General features: G+C 45.0%; 1 protein-coding gene across 2 annotated transcripts in view; it reads right to left on the bottom strand.

The window, feature by feature from the left end:
• LOC143975653 (gamma-crystallin-3-like) overlaps positions 1 to 12172 on the bottom strand; it is a 39445-nt gene extending 27273 nt beyond the window's left edge. The window contains exons 1-3 of one of the 2 annotated variants that reach the window (XM_077478144.1): positions 12036 to 12172; positions 10261 to 10503; positions 7320 to 7647 (exon numbers count right to left, since the gene is read on the bottom strand). In XM_077478144.1, the coding sequence (XP_077334270.1) occupies positions 7372 to 7647; positions 10261 to 10503; positions 12036 to 12044 (528 nt within the window). In that variant the 5' untranslated portion in view covers positions 12045 to 12172 and the 3' untranslated portion in view covers positions 7320 to 7371. Of the gene's footprint in view, positions 1 to 7319; positions 7648 to 10260; positions 10504 to 12035 lie in introns of those variants that run through there. The other variant, XM_077478145.1, reaches the window with a different exon arrangement.
• Positions 12173 to 20521: the final 8349 nt, after the last annotated feature.

Here is a 20521-nt window from a genome sequence, read left to right on the forward strand (position 1 = left end):
GTGACCCAAAGGACTCCGGACCGAATGTCTCAGCAAACCTACGCTGCATGGCCTCCCTGATCTTGCAAAGCCTGCAAAAGAATCCTCGGATTTGTGGTATCAAGGAGAGGGATCAGTACTGGCTGGCAACCCTTCTTGATCATCGTTACAAAGGTAAGGTTGCGGAACTTATCCAGCCTTCGCAGAGGGAGCAGAGGATGAAACATATTCAGGAGGCCTTGCAGAAAGGTTTGTGCAATGCATTTCCGGAGTCTGGGAGGTTGCAATTTCCTTGTCCTCCTTCGACAACGTGTTGCTTAAGCTTCAGTCAGTCACAGAAGGAGCGGTGGACAAGGTGGGCATCTGACCGATGCGTTCAGACAATTTTTTAGTCCCCAGCCCCAAAGTTTGATCTGTTCCAGCAACCATTTCCAGCGTCTGGTTTACATGGTATAGGAATACCTTGGGGCAAGATCAGACTTAGAGACCTTTCCAACCGAAAATCCATTGGGTTATTGGGTCTTGGGGATGGATCACTGGCCAGAGCTTGCACAGTATGCAATTGAGCTACTGGTCTGTCCTGCATCCAGCGTTCTATCTGAATGCACATTCAGTGCTGCTGGAGGCTTTGTAACTGATCACAGAGTGCGCCTGTCCACATACTCGGTTGAACGGCTCCCCTTCATAGAAATTAATCAGTCTTGGATCACCAGCTACCAAGCACCTGATGCTGATGTAACCAATACATTTTGTTATGAATGTGAGATCCCTTGAAGACTTCTTATGCTGATGCTGAGTGACTATCCAGTTATGCTGAGTGACTATCCTATTGCTCCTCAATGTTCATGTTGATAACTTTTAAGAACATTTTTGTTTCTGGGCACCACTACCAGTGCCTAAAGCTCACTTTTTTGCCTCTGTTTAATAGGGGTGTGTAATTACAATTTTTGCTGTAATATTTTGCAGCAGGGCTCGTTCCTGCGCTCAATTAGAGTATCTGTGAGGGGTTGTAGTGTTGTGGCACCAACACCAGTGTCTAAGGACCAATTTTTCTGCCCCTGTTTAACAGGGGCGTGTAATTACAATTTTTGATCTAATATTGCCCAGCAGGGCCCGTTCCAGCGACCACCAAGAGTAACTGTGAGGGCTTACAGTGTTCTTTTACCACCAACACCTAAGGCCCCAATTTCTGCAGAGTATATAGGGCAGGCAGTATAGTATATACAGACGGTCCCCTACTTTCAAACATCCGACTTATGAACGATTCCTACTTACAAACGGAGGGAGACAACAGGAAGTGAGAGGAAATCTACCCCTAGGAATCTCTACTGTAAGAGTTAATATGGGAAAAGTGTCTCCACTGATGCTTTATTATCACCAATCCTTGTTTCCCTAATAACCGCAAATTTTCAAAATCCAGTTGTCATTGGGACAGAAAGTGAGGTGAAATCTTCTGAACAGGGGCACAGACAGCAAAACAAATGTTACAGGGGTGATAACCCTTCCCTATGTTATCCAAAAAGCTTAAAAATACTACTATACTCATCTCCAGGACTTCTCAAGAACCCCCCCATCCTCTGGAACTCCCTACCCCAATCAGTCCGCTTATCTCTTAGCCCTTGTACACACGGTCGGAGAACCCGTCGGAATGTGTCCTATCGGACCGTTTTGTCGGATAATCCGACTGTGTGTGGTATGCATAGGACTGATTCCGTCTGAATATCCGTCGGCCCAATTTTCCAACATGTTGGAAATATTTTCCGACCAACTGGTCCGATCGGACATACTCTGATCATGTGTAGAGAATTCAGATCGGACCAAGTGCCACGCATGCTCAGATCAAATTCCTAGACCAAAGCTATTGGCTACTAGCCTGAACGTAGTCCCATCGTAACTAAATAACGTCATCACGTTAAGTACGATCGGATTTTCCGACAACTTGGTCCGACTGTGTGTATGCAACAGTTTCGGACACAATCCGTCAGACACAATCCGTCGGACAAAATCAGATGGATTTGGTTGGCAGAATGTTGGACCGTGTGTACAGGGGCTTACTCTGTCCACTTTTAGGTTATCCCTAAAAACTCATCTCTTCAGGAAGGCCTATCCTACCTTTAGCTGGCAACCAAATCTTCTACTTCTCTCATCAGTTCATCCCTCATAATCCCTACCTTTTGTTTCACCAGCCCCTCCCTTTTAGACTGTAAGCTTGCAGAACCTGGGCCCCCCTAACCCTCTTGTATTGAATTGTATTATTCCTGTATTGTCTCCCTTTATATTGTAAAGGGCTGCGCAAACGGTTGGCGCAATATACAGTGCCTTGAAAACGTATTCATGCCCCTTGAAATTTTTCACATTTTGTGATGTCACAACCAAATACATAAATGTATTTTAATGGGATTTTATGTGTTGGACCAACACAAAGTGGCAGATAATTGTGAAGTGGAAGGAAAATGCAAAATGTTTTTTATTTTATTTTTTTGTACAAATAAATATCTGAAAAGTGTGGGAGGCATTTGTATTCAGACCCCTTTACTCTGATACCACTAACTAAGATCTGGTGGAACCAATTGCCTTCAGAAGTCACCTAATTAGTAAATAGAGCCCACCTGTGTGTAATTTGATCTCAGTATAAATACAGCTGTTCTGTGAAGCCCTCAGAGGTTGGTTAGAGAACCTTAGTGAACAAACAGCATCATGAAGGCCAAGGAACACACTAGACAGGTCAGGGATAAAGTTGTGGAGACATTTAAAGCAGGGTTGTATTATAAAACAATATCCCAAGATTTGAACCTCTCATGGAGCTCTGTTCAATCCATCATCCGAAAATGGAAAGAGTATGGCACAACTGCAAACCTACCAAGACATGGTCGTCCACCTAAACTGAACGGCCGGACTAGGAGAGCATTCATCAGAGAAGAGCCAAGAGGCCCATGGTAACTCTGGAGGAGCTGCAGAGATCCACAGCTCAGGTGGAAGAATCTTTCTACAAGACAACTATTAGTGGTGCTCTCCACAAATCTGACCTTTATGGAAGAGTGACAAGAAGAAAGACATTGTTGAAAGAAAGCCATAAAAAGTCCTGTTTGCAGTTTGTGAGAAGCCATGTGGGGGACACAACAAACATCTGGAGAAGAAGGTTCTCTGGTCAGATGAGACCAAAATTGAACTTTTTGGCCTAAAAGCAAAACGCTGTTTGTGGAGGAAAACAAATACTGCCAATCACCCTGAACTCACCATCCCCACCGTGAAACATGGTGGTGGTACCATCATGTTGTGGGGATGTTTTTCTTCAGCAGGGACAGGGAAGCTGGTCAGAGTTGATGGGAAGATGGATGGAGCCAAATACAGGGCAATCTTAAGCCGCGTACACACGGGCAGACTGTCTGGCCAACTAAGTCCGTCAGACAATCCGACAGACAGTCCGTCCTACTTTTGAATGAACGGACTTGACCACACGCGATGAACAGACAGTCCGTTGAAAGCTTGCGCGATGACGTGTACAGCACGTACGACGGGACTAGAAATAGGATGTCCAATACACAGCAATGCAACCTTTCGCCGTGTAAATCCTTTCTGAGCATGCGCCATACTTAGTCCGTCCAACTTGCCTACTCACGAGCGGACTGTCCGCTGAAACCAAAGTTGGACGGACAATATTACGGAAATTCCGAAAGACTTAGTCCGCCAGACTGTCCGCTGAAAAAGTCCACTGAAGCCCACACACGAGCGGACTGTCCGCTGAAATGTGTTTCAGCGGACTAAGTTGGACAGACAGTCCGCCTGTGTGTACGCGGCCTTAGAAGAAAACCTGTTCTGCAAAAGTCTTGAGACTGGGACGGAGGTTCACCTTCCAGCAGGACAAGGACCCGAAACATACAGCCAGAGCTACAATGGAATGCTTTTGATCAAAGCATATTCATGTGTTAGAATGGCCCAGTCACAGTCCAGACCTAAATCCCATTGAGAATCTGTGGCAAGACTTGAAAATTGCTCTTCACAGATGCTCTCCATCCAATCTGACAGAGCTTGGGCTATTTTGCAGAGAAGAATTGCCAAAAAAGTCACTCTCTAGATGTGCAAAACTGGTAGAGACATCCCCAAAAAGACTCGCAGCTTTAATTGCAGTGAAAAAGGTGGTTCTACAAAGTAATGACTCAGGGGGTGCTATACAAATGCACCCCACACTTTTCACATATTTATTTGTAAAATAAAATTGAAAGCCATTTATCACGTTCCTTCCACTTCACTACTTTGTGTTGGTATATCACATAACATCCCAATAAAATACATTTATGTTTTTGGTTGTAACATGACAAAATGTGGGAAATTTCAAGGGGCATGAATACTTTTTTCAAGACATTGTAAATCCTGTATAATAATAATAATAATAATAATATAACAAGAGGCTGTAGGAGTAGGGGAATGTCATTTTTGTCTAGGCAAGAATAGGGGCAGGTAGGTAAGATAAATACATTTTAAAAAGGAAAATAGGTAGCCAGGTGCAGGACTACAGCAATATGGAGATACGAATGATATGCTGCACCATTCTCCTCCGGCCAGCAGGGTAAATGCTAAAACCAAGCAAGTCCATATACTTCTATGCAGAGCGCTGAGAATCCAAATGTTTTATGCACAGTAACCATCAGTGGTGGCTGGTGTTTCATTTTTTTGGAGGGGGGTGTGGCAAACACTCTCCCCTGGGCAGATGGCCCTCCAGCAGGCGGCACTTGCACCCACCCAATCTAGGAAATGGGTGGGCACCTTGTCTGACGGGTGGCACCTTTTTCTTTCTCTTGTGAATCACCACAGCTTCCACTGTACATCTCCTCCCTCCTCCTCCTAGGCATCCAATAGAATCGCCTGTCTTTTCAGCCAATAGAATGGCGAGTCTCAGGTTTCTGATTGGCCAGAAGGAGGATCAGTGTGAAAATAGCTAATTTTCATTCACTATTGTCACACAACTGGGTGGGCTCAGAGTGCAGTGCTCTGCACCCTGAGCCCACTCTATTTTGAAGCCTATTAGAGCCTCTGGCTCCAGACGCAAAGATAAGGGGGGGGGGGCGTGCCCCCCCTAGTAGAAGGGGCCGCCACTGGCAGCCATATAATGGGGTGAATGGACCCTTTACACTTCAACTCCCAATAGGCATTGAGTAGTAGGAAGAGTGGAAAGATGATTTTTATTACACTGCACAGGAAAGTTCTTTCTCTTGTCACCACACAGTTGTTACCAGGGCAGTCAACATAAATTTTTGGGCCCTTTACACAGCTTTAGGCCAGGAACCCCCATCCCCTCGTCCCCGAGCCTGACCACCAACATTGCCCAGGGCCTGCTGATGGGCCATCCCACTGAATATGCACTCAGCCCTCCTCCTTACCCCTGTATACACTCAGCCACCCTCCTCACACCTGTATACACTAAGCCACCCTCCTCACACCTGTACACACTCAGCCTCCCTCCTCACACCTGTATGCACTCAGCCCCCCAATCATGTATATATGTCAGCCCCCTCACACCTGTATATATATATATATATATATATATATATATATGTCAGCCCCCCTCCTCACACCTGTAAGCACTCAGCCCCCCATCCTGTATACAAGTCAAGCCCCTCACACCTGTACATATGTCAGCCCCCCTGATACTGTATATAGGTCAGCTCCCTCACACCTGTATATATGTCAGCCCCCCTCCTCACGCCTGTATGCACTCAGCCCCCTCAATCCTGTATAAAAGTCCACCCCCTCACACCTGTATATATGTCAGCCCCCCTGACCCTGTATATATGTCATCCCCCTCACAACTGTAAATATGCCAGCCCTCCTCCTCACACCAGTACACACTCAGCCCCCCTCACACCTGTATACATGTCAGCCCCCCCATCACACCTGTATACATGTCAGGCCCCCCTCACACCAATATACATGTCAGGCCCCCCTCACACCTGTATACATGTCAGGCCCCCCACATCAGTATACATGTCAGCCCCCTCACACCTTTATACATGTCAGCCCCCCTCCCACCTGTATACATGTCAGGCCCCCCACATCAGTATACATGTCAGCCCCCCTCCCACCTGTATACATGTCAAGGCCCTCCTTACACCTGTATACATGTCAGCCCCCCACACCTGTATACGTCAGCCCCCCTCACACCTTTATACATGTCAGCCCCCCACACCTGTATACATGTCAGCCTCCCACACCTGTATACATGTCAGCCCCCCCACACCTGTATACATGTCAGGGCCCCCTCACACCTGTATACATGTCAGCCCCCCTCACACCTTTATACATATCAGCCCCCTCACACCTTTATACATGTCAGCCCCCCCACACCTGTATACATGTCAGCCCCCTCACACCTTTATACATATCAGCCCCCTCCCACATTTATACATGTCAGCCCCCCTCACACCTTTATACATGTCAGGCCCCCTCCCATCAATATACATGTCAGCCCCCTCACACCTGTATACATGTCAACCCCCCCATACCTGTATACATGGCAGCCCCTCTCACACCTGTATACATGTCAGGCCCCCCTCACACCTGTATACATGTCACCCCCCCACACCTGTATACATATCAGCTCCCCACATATACACATCTGTAAACACACAAAGCTCTGGCCCCTCCCTGTACACAAACAGTCCCCCTCCCTTTCCTTCACAGACCCTAATTGTAAAGAAGATCTTCCTACCTGGTCCCAGCTCCTGTTTCCACAAAGCTGACAAGGTGCTGAGACAGAGGGGCTGCAACCAATCACTATACATAACACATTAGTACATGCAACACACGAGGGGTGCACATGCACATAGTAGCCAGAGGTGTCAGTAAAGAACTCGATGTATGAGCTCAATGCAACAGAGAGCAGATGCTGCAGAGACCATTTCTGCACTGCATAGCATGGCTCCCCTTTACCTGCTCCTGCCTTCTCCTAGCTTGGTCGGGCCCCTCCAGACATTTGGGCCCCTTACAGTTGTATTGGCTGTACCTCCTTGATGGCGGCCCTGCTTGTTACAAACACTTTAAGCTTTGACAATAAAACCTGGAAGCAGATTGGTTTCTATGCAGAGCTGCACCAGATTTTGCAAGCTCCGATCTTAGTAAATCTTCTCCAGTATGTATATAAGCGACCAACTTAGTCTGTATGGAATAAATAAATATGTGATTTTATGATGGAGTGCGAATCTCATCCAGTGTACGGTATATTTTCATATACTGTAGATGATTGTGTCTCTGACTAAGAGTGGCTTTTGACCAGTTGTATAGGTTGCTGAACTTTACAAATTCTCATCGAAAATCAACAATGCATAAAAAACAAACAGAAAAAATGTCTTTATCAAGTTTATTGTCAGGCAGAAAACTTAAAATGGTTTTAAGCATTTAATAGGAATGATGGAGACGTCTGAAGGACCCAATTCTGGGGCTTGTGGCTCCCCAGTCGGTGTATCTCCTGTACTCTCCAGGTCTCAGGTAATACTGATGTCCCTTGTAGTTGGGCTCCTCATAGAACATCCAGTAGCCTTCCTGGACATGGCAAGAATTAATATCATTGTAGCGGAATCTCTCATAGACATGAGGACAATCCTCAGTGAACTCCATCATCTGACCTCTGAAGTCTTCTTTCTCATAAATCCTGATTCTAAAGGAACCATGGTGCTAAAGAAGGAAACAGAACTTGAAATTAACCAAGCAGTCAAACCTGTAACTTCAACACTACCAATTTTCTCACTTGTGAGTTTTCTTCTCTCACTTTCAGTGCCTATATATACCGTATATACTCGAGTATAAGCCGAGATTTTCAGCCTCTTTTTTGAGGCTGAAAGTGCCCCCCTCGGCTTATACTCGAGTCATCGCCGTCTGACTGCTCGATCAGCGTATCGAGCAGACAGACGGCGGACATACTACAATTCGAAAGCCGCGCCTCCGCCTCCGCCTCCGCCTGTGATAGGCGGAACACTGAATTTCCCAGCAGCCTGTGTTCCGCCTATCACGGACATCGTCTCATCCTCGTCCGTAGTACGAGGATGAGACGATGTCCGTGATAGGCGGAACACAGGCTGCTGGGAAATTCAGTGTTCCGCCTATCACAGGCGAAGGAGGAGGCGCGGCTTTTGAATTTTAGAATGGCCGCCGAGGCGCCGACGAAGAGCGGCGATCCTGGCACGGGACGGAGGCAAGGCAAGGCACGGCACGGGACGGGACGGAGGCAAGGCACGACACGGGACGGAGGCAAGGAGGCAAGGCACGGCACGGGACGGAGGCAAGGAGGCAAGGCACGGCACGGGACGGAGGCAAGGAGGCAAGGCACGGGACGGAGGCTCGGGACACAGGTAGGCTGGACACACACACACACACACACACACACACACACACACACACACGGACACACACACACAGGGATGGATGGATGGAGACACACACACACAGGGATGGATGGATGGATGGAGACACACACACACAGGGATGGATGGATGGATGGAGACACACACACACAGGGATGGATGGATGGATGGAGACACACACACACAGGAATGGATGGATGGATGGACACACACACACAGGGATGGATGGATGGATGGACACACACACACACAGGGATGGATGGATGGATGGACACACACACACACACAGGGATGGACGGACACACAGGGATGGACGGACACACAGGGACGGACACACACACAGGGATGGACAGGCATGTCTCACCCTCGGCTTATACATGAGTCAATAAGTTTGCCAGTTTTTTTGGGGGTAAATTGGGGGCCTCGGCTTATATTCGGGTCGGCCTATACTCGAGTATATAGGGTATATACTTTTTTTTATAATCTCTTTATTAAGAATTTCATGAACAAAATACATCACTTTTCTGCATAGTCACCTTCCTTTGCGATGCATTTTTCCTAGCCTCGTACTTTTTTAATGCCATCAGCAAAACTCCGCGCCCAGGGCAGGACTTACCATTGGGCTTGACTGGGCTCAAGCCCATGGGCCCCGCCCAATAGGGGGCCGCGCTGAGATTCATAGCCGAGTGTACTCAGCTCGGCTCCACTCACAGTCACGCCCAGTCCCACCCTATGATGGACATAACAAGGGGACTGGGTGTGACTGTGAGCCAAACTGAGTACACTTGTCCACTCTCGGCTCTGCTCGGGTCTGCAAGAGGACCCGAGAGCTCCCGAGATACACAGGACTCTGTATCTCATCTGCGCCATTTTTAAACTTCAAGACTGCAATGAGAAGGCGGCAAATGACACTGGGGCAAGGCTGCAAATGATAAGGCTACACTGACAAGGCTGCAATGACTCTGGACAAGGCTGCAGATGGACACTGATAAGGCTGCATTGATGGGCATTTAAATGTAAGTTTTTTCCTTAAAATTCCCTCCTAAACTTGGGGTGCTTGTTATACGCCGAAAAATATGGTAATGTATAGAAGGTAGGGACTCAAGCCCAGGGGCCCCCACCACCCTAAGTCCTGCCCTGTCCGCGCCCTCACTGTTTCCAACAGAAATTTAAAAGTGTGGAAAATTTTTAAAAGACCTCTCATATGTATTATTTATTTATTTTATTAGGCATTTTTGGTCTGTGTTGTTTTGATATGTCTTAAGACTGATGCCCCGTACACACGATCAGACTTTACGACAACAAAACCGTTCGAACCGGTCACACAAATGTTGGCCAACAATTATGAACGTAGGCACGTACTAGACGTGCTACATGTTTTTTCAGCTCTTTAAAACCACCCTTTGGGCTCCTTCTGCTAATTTCGTGTTAGTAGAAGTTTGGTGAGTGTTGATTTGCCCTTTTCTTTTTGCGTTTTTTATTTTGCAATATTATTATGATTATTCTTGATATCACTTGAAAAAACAACCTTTGAAAATTCTTTGCAATAACTCCATGAGTATCACCAGCAAAGCAGCTTCATTATTATCCCAATAAAGAAGAAGAGAATTGTGCGCTGCATTTGGAGATTTCCTAATTTGCCGCGTCACAAATGTTAATTCTCCATTACGAACGCTAGTTTACAAGACCGGCCGCTTCTGCTTCTGAGCATGCGTGGACTTTTGTGCACTGACTTGTGCACACACTCTCGGACTTTCAGACAACAAAGTTTTGTTGGCGGAAAATTTGAGAACTTGCTAGCCAACATTTGTTGATGGAAAGTCCGACAGCAAATGTCTGATGGAGCATACACAGAGATACACAGAGATTTGGCTCATGACTAGGGTCAGCGGTATGCTTTAATTCACATTGTACTACATTGTATTACCTGGGCGCTCAGACGCACAGACTTAATGGAGTCATTGTAGCCCATCCACTGCTGGAAGTCAGGATACTCTCCTCTATGGAGGAAGTACTGGTGTCCTCTGTAGTTGGGTTGCTCATACAGGATCCAGTTCCCACTTTCCACACGAATGGAGTTGCAGCGTCTGAAGTATGAGGACAGGTCAGGACATTCAGAGTGACACTCGTGGGAGCGACCCTGGAAGTTCTTGTCTTCGTAAAAGATGATCTAATGGAATAAAAGGGTAAAAAGGTAGACATTTATTCCTATAAGTCGTGAAATTAAGTTTACTTCTTGATTGGCAAATAAATGGATGGAATGTTCAACACAATATATATATATATATATATATATACACCTAAAAACTCAGCTGGGCACACAGTTAGATAAATATTAAAAAACCTCAGTCAAAGAATCAAGGAGCATTGACCTTTTAGTTTCAATGAGAGTACATTGGGGTAATTATACCTGTATATACATATAGTTATTTTTTTTCTTGATTCTAGCCCTGACAAAGTCCCAAATACACATTTGTTTTTGATAAAGAAAAATGCCCAGAACTGACTTCAAAGCACAAACCGTGAGGACAAACTGGATAACAATTGCTGACCCCCAGCACAAATTCCCAGGCTGTACCCCTTTAAGAAAACTTCCAAACTGACTTTGAGAATCTAGATCTTTTCCCAATGAAAGAAATCTTAAAGCATGCAGCTCAACACTTGAAATGTTCCCAGCAGGTATGAATGTAGACTAAGCTCTGTCCCTCCTGAAAACTAGATAAGTCTTGCGCCTGGCTGTTTTCTCCCTTGTCGGCTTGGGGGCTTAACAAATAGAGATCACTCATTCCGTCCCCGGTAATTCCTGCAGCAAAGATGGCAACTTCTGTCCAGGCCTTCTCTGTACAGGTCACTCCTGCTAGTATGTTGTCATAGCCAAGCCTGGCTGAGAATGCAGGGGGTGCGGAAGTCTCTGGCTCGTTTTCTTCTACCCCTCTCTCAGCTTATGCCTGGAGCTGGAGGAAGAGCCCCCCCAGCACAGGGGTCCCTTCCAGGACTCTAGATCCTGGACTCCCCCCCCCCCCCACATGGCCAGGCTCCCGAATACTTATAGGGCACTCTCCACTTACTGGGTGGTCCTTCCTACAGGGATTAGTAGAGTTCCCATGAACATTCAGGCTGAACTTTCCACCCCTCCGCCCATAAGTTCTGGGACCTTCTAGAGGCTTCCTGAAGCCAAAGGGAGGTGACTGAGACTTTTACATGACCCTATATAATCTAGCTTCACAGGCTATAGTAAAGCCCAACTAAATGTACCTCCATTAACCAACTATGTACACAAGGGGGGTACTACAGAACTAACGTGGTGCTCCCATCTTTTACATTTTTTCTTTGTAAATTCCACTGATGGTCCTGGATGTTGGAGAAGCAACCTCCGGGACCTCATACCACATGTAACATTACAACAAATCACCACAAGGTTCAGCGCTCCCATCCCACAGAAAGCAATAAAATCCTGTCAGAGGCTCTAACCTTTCCATACTCTGTTAGAAGGATTGTTTATATTGCCATCAATGTCCTTGTTAGTTAGATTTGTCTTCACTTGCTCTGTCAGATGTTTGTCAAATAGATAGGATGGAAAATTTCCCAAAGACGGCAATGAAAACGACATTAATTACAAAAACAATTTAAATTAAAAAAAAGTATTGGAAAAAGTCAGCCTTTAATTTTTAGTTAAAAAAATAATTGTTTTTATAAACTCACCTTTGCCATTTTGCTTGATTTGTCACCGACCGTGCTGCTATTAGTTTGCACCAGTAACTGCTGGGATGTCTATGGCTCTTATATACGTCCTTTACTGCTTACACACTCACATGCTGACATTGTGCTTTGTGTGGAGTATGAATGGCCTTTTCCCTTTACTGTGTTGACCTTTGCTTGGTTTCTTTCTATAACTATTGTTTGGATTTTTCTGGGTGCATCAGCATTCATATGTACCACACCTGAACAGAGACAAGACATGAACAGAGATGAGCAATACACACACGTGAAGGGGTCTACAATGTATATTTTATATGGATATATATTTATGTACTGTATGTAATAGCATTATGTTAACCACTTCAGATCTCACATCTGATCACCCCCATGGATCAGAACAATTTAAGCATTTCTTATATGGGCCTGCTTATTCAACAATTACTCTTTCCTTAAAGTGGTTATCAACCCCCCTGAGACATATTTAAATATAGGTAGGCCTATAATAAGGCTTACCTATATGTTCTGAAAATATCTCCTGAAGGGCATGTACAATACGTTGATGATGTAATTGGTGAATGCGCAGTGAAGGATCGGTCCTCCGGGCCGTTTCTTCCCCCAGCGCATGCCATGATTGCTCGCACATGCACGGGTGTGACACCACGTGGCTCCGGCTAGTCACAGAGCCGGAGTCCATGGCCCTGGAAGGAAGAGGGGTAAAGATGGATGTTTCCACCAGTGGGCTTCGGTGGCAGGTAAGTGGCACATAAAGGGCTAGCATACAATGCATGCTAGCCCATTATGCTTTCACTTTGCAGGGGAATAAAGAGGAAGTAAAACCTGTCAGGGTTTACTTCCTCTTTAAGAGTGACTGTGACCGCCAGAGAAGTTTAGTAAGAGAAAATTGAAAAGACGGGGGCACATTAATTCATACAGTCAATAAAAGATTTTATTCTGCAACTAAAGCAAATTTGTTTTGGGGACTATCAGAGAAAATCACTGACTTTCAACTCTGAAAAAATTATCAACTTATTATTATCCTTTCCATTTTTAAGGTTATTTGAGATGTACATATATATATATATATATATATATATATATATATATATATATATATATATATATATATATATATATATATATATAGATATATATCATTATCATTACATTCTTTCTTTAATTGTGACCATCTTTTTTTGTTAGATCATATAATTTATCCATATAAGAAAGTGAAAAAGTTTAAAATCTTTTATAAACTTCTAGATTATTTATATGCAAATTTTATAGACTGTATTTTATAAATAATCTTTTCCTAGATTGCTTTATATCAACCACTTACCCACTGGGCACTTAAACACCCTTCCTAACCAGAATAATTTTCAGCTTTCGGTGCTCTCACGTTTTGAATGACAATTACTCAGTCATGCAACACTGTACCTATATAATTTTTTTGTCCTTTTTTTACCCACAAATAGAGCTTTCTTGTGGGGTATTTGATCACCTCTGGGTTTTTTACAATTAGTATTTTTTCTTCATAAATTTTGGACAAAATTTATACTGCTACATATCTTTAGTAAAAATAACCCAAATTGGTGGATATTATTTGGTCTTTGTGAAAGTTATAGAGTCCACAAGCTATGATGGCAATCTCTGAAAATTGATCACACTGATGGCTTATCTAATTTTTTGAGACCCTAACATGCCAGGAAAGTACAAATACCCCCCGAATGACCCCTTTTGGAAAGTAGACATTCCAAGGTATATAGAAAGGGGCATGGTGAGTTTTTTGAAGTTGTCATTTTTTCCCACAATTTTTTGCAAAATCAAGATTTTTTTTTCTTTTTTCCCCACAAAATTGTCATATTAGCAGGTTATTTCTCAAACATAGCATATTCATACCACAAATTACACCCCAAAACACATTCTGCTATTCCTCACGAGTATGGCGATACCACATGTGTGAGACTTTTACAGAGCGTGGCCACATACAGAGGCCCAACATGCAGGGAGCGCCATCAGGTATTCTGGAGCATAAATTACACATATAATTTTCTGACTACCTCTTACACTTTTGAAGGCCATGGAGCACCAGGACAATGAAAACACCCCAAAAATGACCCCATTTTGGAAAGTAAACACCCCAAAGTATAATCTATGAGGCATAATGTCATAGCTCCCAACTGTCCCTGATTTTGAGGAACTGTCCTTGATTTGGAGCAATGTCCCTCTGTCCCTCATTCTTCCTCATTTGTCCCTCATTTTGGTCTCATCTATATAGTTGTATATAAAATGCACTTTTTATCTATCAAAAAGTGTTTTCCAGCGCTAAACCTTTTCATCTGATTTCTAAATGGCTGAATTTGTACATTTCAAAAGCCAATATAAAGGAATAGTAGTGGTAAAAAAAAAGCATTTGTGGGTTTAATCAATCTTGTTTTTTGATTCTTCTACTCCTCCTGAGTACGGCGATACCACATGTGTGAGACTTCCACAGCCTGGCCACATAGAGAGGCCGAGTACGAGTACAGCTGAGTATGGCTGGGTATCGTTGAGTATGGATGAGTATGGCTGGGTACGGCTCGGTATGGCTGGGTACGGCTAAGTATGGCTGAGTATGGCTGGGTATGGCTCAGTATGGCTGGGTATCGTTGAGTATGGATGAGTATGGCTGGGTACGGCTCGGTATGGCTGAGTACGGCTGAGTATGGCTGGGTATGGCTGAGTATGGCTGGGTATGGCTGAGTACGGCTGAGTATGGCTGGGTAAGGCTGAGTATGGCTGGGTATGGCTGAGTATGGCTGAGTATGGCTGGGTATGGCTCAGTATGGCTGGGTACGGCTGAGTATGGCTGAGTATGGCTGGGTATGGCTCAGTATGGCTGAGTATGGCTGAATATGGCTGGGGTGGATGGATGGCTAATCATGGATGGATGAGTATTACTGAATGGATGTCTGAGCATAGATGGGTGGATAAGTATGATAGAGGGATGGCTGAGCATGGATGGATGAATATGGATGGATGAGTATGAATGGCGGGATGGTTGAGCGTGGATGGTGGGATGGATGAGCGTGGAAGGCTGAGTGTGGATGGCTGAGCGTGGATGGCAGGATGGATGAGCGTGGATGGATGAATGTGGATGGGGGGTGGCTGAGCATGGATAGATGAGCGTGGATGGTGGGATAGCTGAGCGTGGATGGATGAGCATGGATGGAAGGATGGATAAGCGTGGATGGCGGGATGGATGAGTGTAGATGGCAGGATGGCTGAGTGTGGATGGTGGGATGGATGAGCGTGGATGGTGGGATGGATGAGTGTAGATGGCAGGATGGCTGAGTGTGGATGGCGGGATGGATGAGCGTGGATGGTGGGATGGCTGAGTGTAGATGGTGGGATGGATGAGCGTGGAAGGCAGAATGAATGAGTGTGGATGGCAGGATGGATGAGCGTGGATGGCGGGATGGATGAGCGTGGATGGCGGGATGGATGAGAGTGGATGGAGGAGCATGGACGGCGGGATGGATGATCGTGGATGGCGGGATGGCTGAGTGTGGCTGGTGGGATGGCTGAGTGTGAATGGCAGGATGGATGAGCGTGGATGGCAGAGCGTGGATGGCGGGATGGATGAGCGTGGATGGCGGGGTGGCTCAGCATGGGTGGCGGAATTGACGAGTGTGGATGGCAGCATGGATGAGCGTGGATGGCGAGATGGCTCAGCGTGGACGGCAGGATGGATGAGCGTGGATGGCGGGATGGCTCAGCGTGGATGGCGGGATGGCTGAGCGTGGATGGCGGGATGGATGAGCATGGATGGCGGAATGTCTGAGAGTGGATGGCGGGATGGATGAGCGTGGATGGCGGGATGGCTCAGCATGGATGGCGGAATGGACGAGTGTGGATGGCAGGATGGATGAGCGTGGATGGCGAGATGGCTCAGCGTGGATGGCAGGATGGATGAGCGTGGATGGCGGGATGGCTCAGTGTGAATATGGCGGGATGGATGAGCGTGGATGGCGGGATGGATGAGCGTGGATGGCAGGATGGCTGAGCGTGGATGGTGAGATAGATGAACGTGGATGGCGGGATGACTGAGTGTGGATGGCGGGATGGCTGAGTGTGGACGGCCTATACAGAGTGATGGATGGATGATGGATTTGTCACTGAGCAGAGCTGTGGGCACTACACATCCAGCCCACAGCGCTGCTGCATCCGTTCTCTCCCCTCTCTGCTCACACTGTATGGAGAGGGGAGAGAGAAATCGGACGCAATGCCGGTGTGTTTACATGTGATCGCTCTGTCATTTGTCAGATCATGGATCAAAGTAAATTCCCGCTGTCATTTACCATGATCCATGATGCAAACCGGAGGTCACGGATGCTCCTGTGTGCGCATCCCAGGGGAGCGCGATTCTGGAAGGACATCATAGTACGCCCTCCCAGAGTTATCCGATCGCCCTGTAGCCGTCATTCAGCTATGGGTCAGTTGGTAAGTGGTTATGCCGGACTTCGGTGTTTACAAGCGATAGAGATGAACAGGAAGCAGAGTGCTTGAGCCAGAGGTGGTGGAACTGAGTTCCACCAAGTTCCAGCTGAAAAAAAGCCCTGTTTTCAGATAATGTAAAGAGCACACCGGTATCTACTCAGAAACGTGAATCACCAGTGGTTCGTCCAAAAAATTCACAACAACGTCTCAACACCTCTCACACTTCTATTAGAAATTCATGTGGCGCTAAAAAATGGCAAAATGAATGTTTCAATGGGTTCTTTATCTATTTCTTGCTCTTCAACTTTAGCACCCACAATAATGCCTACTAAGGTAAGCGACTCCACTCCTTCTATAGTTAGCAAGATTGATCCAAAAGTAGCTACAATTGTTTTACCTCTAGGAACACTTGAGAATGGAAATCTGGTGTATAATTCTACTGTATAATTCCCGATGAGGGAAAACAACTCCAAATCTTGAATCTTTCATCTTATACACTTACCTGTGAGGAAAGCAATGTCTTGCAGCTGGGCCTTACTTTTTGCCCAGATGCAAACATTGACTGTTTTGATGTCATTAAAGACATCCATCTATTCGCTTGATGGTTAATGTTTAAAACCATTTATCATAAATCAACTCACATAGACCATCTCACCACTTCCACTAGTGATAATGATTTAACAATTAGAGAAATTCAAGCTATACAGGATTTAATGGAACTATGGGAGGAAGACAGCGACTCTATTGACTCGCCTTTTATCTCTCCCCCCTCATCAGGAGTACCGTATTTATCGGCGTATATCACGCACTTTTTTCCCCTTAAAATCAGGGGAAAATTGCGGGTGCATGTTATACCCCGATACTCCGCGATTTCCGCATGATTTTTTGGGCTCTGGGTGGCTTTCGGCCCTTCTCGGCGGCTTTCGGCCGCTCTCGGACCTTCTCGGCGGCTTTCGGCCGCCTCGGACCTTCTTGGCAGCTTTCGGCCGCTCTCGGACCTCGGCGGCTTTCGAAAGCGGGCGAAAGCCGCCGAGGTCCGAGAGTGGCCGAAAGCCGCCAAGAAGGGCCGAGGCGTCTGAAAGCTGGCGAGAAGGTCCGAGGCGGCCGAAAGGCGGCGAGAAGGTCCGACAGCGGCCGAAAGCCGACAAGAACTTTCGGGCGCCGCCGAGATACACAGGACATCTCGGCGGCGCCATTTTAAAAAAAAATAAGCGGACAATGCACTAAGGCTACAATGACGGACAAGCTGCATGACAAGGCTGCAATGAGGACAGGCGGCATGACAAGTCTGCAATGAGGACAGGCTGCAATGACAAGGCTGCAAATGACGCTGACAAGGCTTCAGATGGACACTGATAAGGCTGCATTGATGGGCATTTAAATGTAAGTTTTTTTTTTTCCTGAAATTTCCCTCCTAAAAGTTTTTTCCACAAAATTCCCTCCTAAACTTGGGGTGCGTGTTATACGCCGGCGCGTGTTATACGCCGATAAATACGGTAATTACTTCACATAGATGTTTTCCCCCTCCATTTAGACCCAAATCAAAAAATTTTCCCACTTTGGGTAACAATCCCAACATTTGGGATTTTGTACAACAAACAACCAAAGAAATAGAGGATACTACATGGTTGAGGTCTTCCCAAGATAATCTATCCCCCCCTTTGAGGAAGGCATTGATATCATTACAAAAAAACAGTGAACTTGTAATTAAATCAGCCGATAAAGGCGGTAATTTTGTGGTAATGAACCGCAATGATTATGAATGTGTCCGTACATTCTCCAAAATCGAGAATGGTATAGACCCATTTCAGTAACAGTCATTGAGTCCTGTTGTAAAGAATATAGAAACATCATCTCAAAAGCCTATTCTAAGAACTTGATAGATAAATCGACTTGGACGTTCTTGGATGTCAAAGAACCCAAAGTCCTGACCTTTTATGCTTTACCAAAAGTTCATTAACAAATCCCCCCGGTTGTCCCATCATTTCCGGATGTGGATGTTTAATGGAAAATGCGAGTAGCTTAATTGATACCAATCTAGGCCCCCATGTGAAATCTTTATTTTCCTATGTGCAGGATGCAATTGATCTCATTAGAATAATCAAAGGCATTTCCATCCCTGAGGATGCATGGATTGTCACTGTTGATGTGGAGAGCAACTACAATGCGATCCCACATGATATGGGATTGCAAGTTATAGCGGAGCACCTACATGAACGGGGTCAAACCGCATATAAGTATAATGAATTTATCTTGGATTTATTAAAGTTTATCCTTACAAGGAACGTATTTATGTTTGGTTTCTCCCGCTACCTCCAGGTTGTGCCCCATCAGATGCCAACCTGTACCCGGAGGGGGGGGGGTGGGAGAAAGATCTTTTTGCAAGAAAAGATATCAAAAAATATTTGGATTATATAGTAACGTTTCATCGCTATATTGACGATATTTTAATGATATGATCAGGTACACATCAGGATTGAATTCATGGAAATCTTGGGTAACAATAAATACAACCTACAATTTACAATGCTATGTGATAAGAAAATTATCAGTTTTTTTGGATATTCAGATTTTTGTTGAAACAGATGGCTCCCTGGGTACATCCCTATTCAGGAAGCCATCAGCCAATAATACTATTTTACACGCCTCAAGCATCCAATATCTTTGATTAACAGCATCCCCTACAGTCAATATCTCAGACCATCTGTAGTAGGGATGAGGACTTAAAAACTGAGGTGAATGCCCTTTATTTATGGTTTCGTGAAAGGGGCTATAAACCCACAGTATTCTCAAAAAAGCATTTAATAGAGCCAGAGACCACGTTTGGGATACTCTAATTTTCAAAAAGAAAAGTAAGCCCATAATACAACCAGTGAGTCTCACACAAAGTATTGACTACTTTTATTGGCAGATCCCATAGCGAACAAATATGTAGAAAAACAGCCACAAATAACCTATAGACTAGCAAAATCCCTAAAGGACTGTTTGGTCCAAAGTTATTATAAAACTTTAATATCATCTACTTTACCATCTGGATCTTTTTCATGCAAAAAATGTGACATTTGATGCGGAATAATAATGAGATAGAACTACCTAATGGTCAAATCCATATGATTAGACATAGAGTGACATGCCAAACTCCTAGTATTGTATACCTGATGAAATGTACCTGTAAGTACTTCTATATCGGAAAGACTAAGAGACCCTTCTTTAAAAGAATAAACGATCATATATCCCTTATTGGAATACATAAAATGCAAACCCCCATAAGTCGCCATGTGGGGTTGTTTGGTTTCAACTTACACACTATAAAATGTATGGCCTTAGAACACGTCTCTACTGATGTTAGAGGTGGCAGTAATGATCAAAAGCTCTTACAATTAGAATCACAATGGATTCATTTATTGAAAGTGATAGCTTACCCCAGATTGAATAAAAAGTTAAGCTATAAACCCTTCCTATATTATTGATATATATCCATCTGACTGACATTACTGGCCCTTCACTATCAACTTTGCTCTTTCCTTCTTTCCTCGTCTCTTCCTCCCCTCTTTTACTCCCCTTTTATCCCCCCTTTTCACCCTATTTCCCCCCTTTTCCCTTTCCCCAATTCCCCCCCTTTTCCCTTCCCCCCTTCTCAACCCGCCTCCCTTTCCCCATCCCTTGCTTCCCCTTTCTTTCCCTCTTCTCTTCTCCTTTCCTCCCCTTTTCCCTCTCTTCTTTCCTCCCCATTTTCCCTTCCCTTTCCTTCCTTTTATGTCATTAATTCCGGTTTTTAGTCACATCTCCAATTCCCCCCCATACCTGGTATATATATGCAAGATTTGATTTATTTAATATCCAAATTAATACCTATAAATGTTGGACCTTATGCCATACTTACATTATTAATGCATAGATTGTTTGACCAATATATATGGCTAAGAACCTGACATGTCTTTTGATGAATTTATTTTATTTTTATTTTCCATTTTTGCCCGCTTTACCCTTAAATGTACTGTTCTGAGTCTAAT

This window comes from Lithobates pipiens, unplaced genomic scaffold (genome assembly GCF_037356315.1).
Source record: "Lithobates pipiens isolate NorthernLeopardFrog02 unplaced genomic scaffold, aLitPip1_a1.2 Scaffold_13, whole genome shotgun sequence".
Taxonomy (NCBI): Eukaryota; Metazoa; Chordata; class Amphibia; order Anura; family Ranidae; genus Lithobates; species Lithobates pipiens.